General features: G+C 54.5%; 1 protein-coding gene across 1 annotated transcript; it reads left to right on the top strand.

Moving 5' to 3' along the window:
- Positions 1–179: 179 nt before the first annotated feature.
- OT_ostta18g00710 (Voltage-dependent channel, four helix bundle domain) lies at positions 180–2,563 on the top strand (the record flags this gene model as incomplete). Its single annotated transcript, XM_022983048.1, has 1 exon — positions 180–2,563. A coding segment is annotated over one exon (2,384 nt), but the record flags the coding sequence as incomplete, so codon positions are not given.

Below are 2,563 nucleotides of genomic sequence, written 5' to 3'. Positions count from 1 at the left end.
GCGGCGCGCGCGCGCGGCGCGGTGTGGCGCGCGCGCGCGTCCCCGGGGTGGGGGCTTCTCCATAGTGTACGGGCGTATACGGTAGATGACGCGCACAACACCCACGCGATGCCTCGGCCGAGGCCCATCGACGCGCGCGCGAGCGCTCGACGCCCGCGCCGTGACATGCGCGACGAGCGATGCGTCTCGGGATCGATGCCGAGGCGATGGGGGAGATACGTCGCGCGAACGCGGCGCACGCGCGGCGGATGGCGGAAGATTCGGCGCGGGAAGAAAATTCAGACGATTCGGACGACGGCGCGCGCGCGTCGCGCTCGATCGCGTCGTTCGAACGCGCGTTCGAGCGATGGAGGAAGAACCCGCGGTCGCTGTTAGTGTTCGCGCCGAACAGTGGGTTTCGAGAGGGGTGTCGGAAGGTTGTCGAGAGCTCGGCGTTCGAGACGGCGATCGCCGGGTGCATCGTCGCGTCGAGCGTCGCGGTCGCCGTGGTGAAACCCAAGCGCGATGGAACGAGTGAAGAGATGTGGTTGACGATTATGGGGTACGTCTTGACGGCGGTTTTCGGTCTGGAGGCGATTTTGAAGATTATCGCGCGCGGGTTCGCGTTCGGCGAGGAGACGTATCTCTCGGCGCGGTGGAATCAATTCGACTTTTTCTTGGTCACGGTGAGCTTGATTTTGTTGCCCATCGGTGGAAACTCTGTGATGGTGTTTCGTCTGTTACGAGCGCTGCACGTGTTTAAGATTTTTAATCGGTACCGGAGCGCGCGGTTGGTGATGCGGACAATCTTCCGAGCGCTCCCGCTGTTGGGGGACGTGTGTTTGTTCTTGCTCTGGTTCGTGATATTCTTCGCCGTGAGCGGGGTGACGGTGTTCGGTGGACGACTCACGGGTAGATTATACGGGACGCCGCCAGCGCAGGAGGGGAACGCGTCGTACGCGTTGCCGACGGGCACCGGGAAGGAGGTGTGCGCCAAGCTCGTCGCGGAGTGGTTGGGGAACGAGTCGTTAGGTGCCGCGGGGACGTATCCAGACGCGTACAACAGTACGTGTAATTTCGCGTCGTGGAACACGAATCAAAGCGTCGAGGAGTATTGCTGCGACTCGGGGGTAGCTCCGTATGATGGATTTTTAGACTTCGATGACGCGTTCAGAAGCGCCATCGTGACGCTCAACGGAATGACGATCGACGGTTGGAACGAGCTTTTAAATCCTGCGGCGTACGGTGTAGGCTTCGTGAACGCGTTCATTTGGTTCATAGCGGTCGTCATTGTCGGGGGGTTTTTTATGATGGAGCTCTTCACCTCGGTGATCTGCGCGACGCTGCAGAGCATCGTTGACGACGACAGCCAGGAAGAGAAAGAAGGGGAAGAAGAAGAAGAAGAAGAAGAAAAAGAAAAAGAAGAAGAAGAAGAAGAAAAAGAAGAAGAAGAAGAAGAAGAAGAAAAAGAAGAAGAAGGAAATAAGGTGAAGGATAGTTGGAACGCACTGCGCGAGCGGTGCTTCATCGCGTGCAAGAGTGACAGGTTTAACAACGTCGTCACTGGCGTAATCATGCTCAACACGTTACTGATGATGGCGCAGCACGCAAACGCTAGTTCGACGTTTACGAGCACGTCTAATATCCTTGAGTACACTTTCCTCGCTGTTTTTGGGATGGAGATGATATTCAAACATATGGCTTATGGTTTCATCGATTATTGGAGATCAAAAGAGAACGCGCTGGACGGTGTTATCGTCGTCACCGGAGTCTTCAGCTCAGCCATGACGAGTCAGGGAGTAAGCGTGTCCTTCTTGCGTCTTTTGCGCGTCGGCAGAGCTTTTAGAACGTTTCGCGTAATCAGACGAAACAGAGAGTTCCGCAGAATCATCTCGAGTTCGGTGTTGGGCTTCCAAGACATGTGGCCCTTCTTGGTTGTCTGGATGCTATTTTCAGTCATCTTTGCCATCTTTGGGTTTCAACTATTCTCCGGGTTGGGGACGCTAGATGAGGAGCGCCTGACGTTCAAAACGTTCCTGAGAAGCACGTTGACGTTGTTCGTGATCTCCTCTGGCGAAGACTCTTTCACCGTAGCATGGAGCACCATGGTGGCATACGGAAACAATTTCATCGTCTTCTACACGATCGGTTGGATTCTGATTTCGACTGTCATTCTTTCGCTCGTTCTTGGTATCTTAATCGATTCATGCGCGCTAGTAGAAATGGAAGATGATCACGCAGAAGCGGAAGAGCGAGTAAAGGAGAAGAAGGAAAAATTGGACGAAGCGGTGGAGCGCGCATCGCACATAGAGCTCGCATCCGAGAACGCACTGAAGCGCAAGGTGCAAAATTTTACCTTCGCCTTGACTGCGCTCGAAAGCACCGGGGCACTGAGCAACAAATCCATGTCCGAAGATGAATTTCTAGGAAAGGCTTTTTCATCAGTCGTGCCGAAAGAGCTTGGCGGAAAACTCAAGAACGAACCACTCAAGGTTTCCACGTCAACCTCTTTGGCGGAAGGACTGAAATTGAAAGATAATGCGGGAAAGATTGCGCAAGTAAATGCTGCTCGGAAGAGAAAAGA

This window comes from Ostreococcus tauri (genome assembly GCF_000214015.3).
Source record: "Ostreococcus tauri WGS project CAID00000000 data, contig chromosome 18, whole genome shotgun sequence".
Lineage (NCBI taxonomy): Eukaryota > Viridiplantae > Chlorophyta > Mamiellophyceae > Mamiellales > Bathycoccaceae > Ostreococcus > Ostreococcus tauri.
This window is presented reverse-complemented; position numbering and strand designations above follow the sequence as displayed.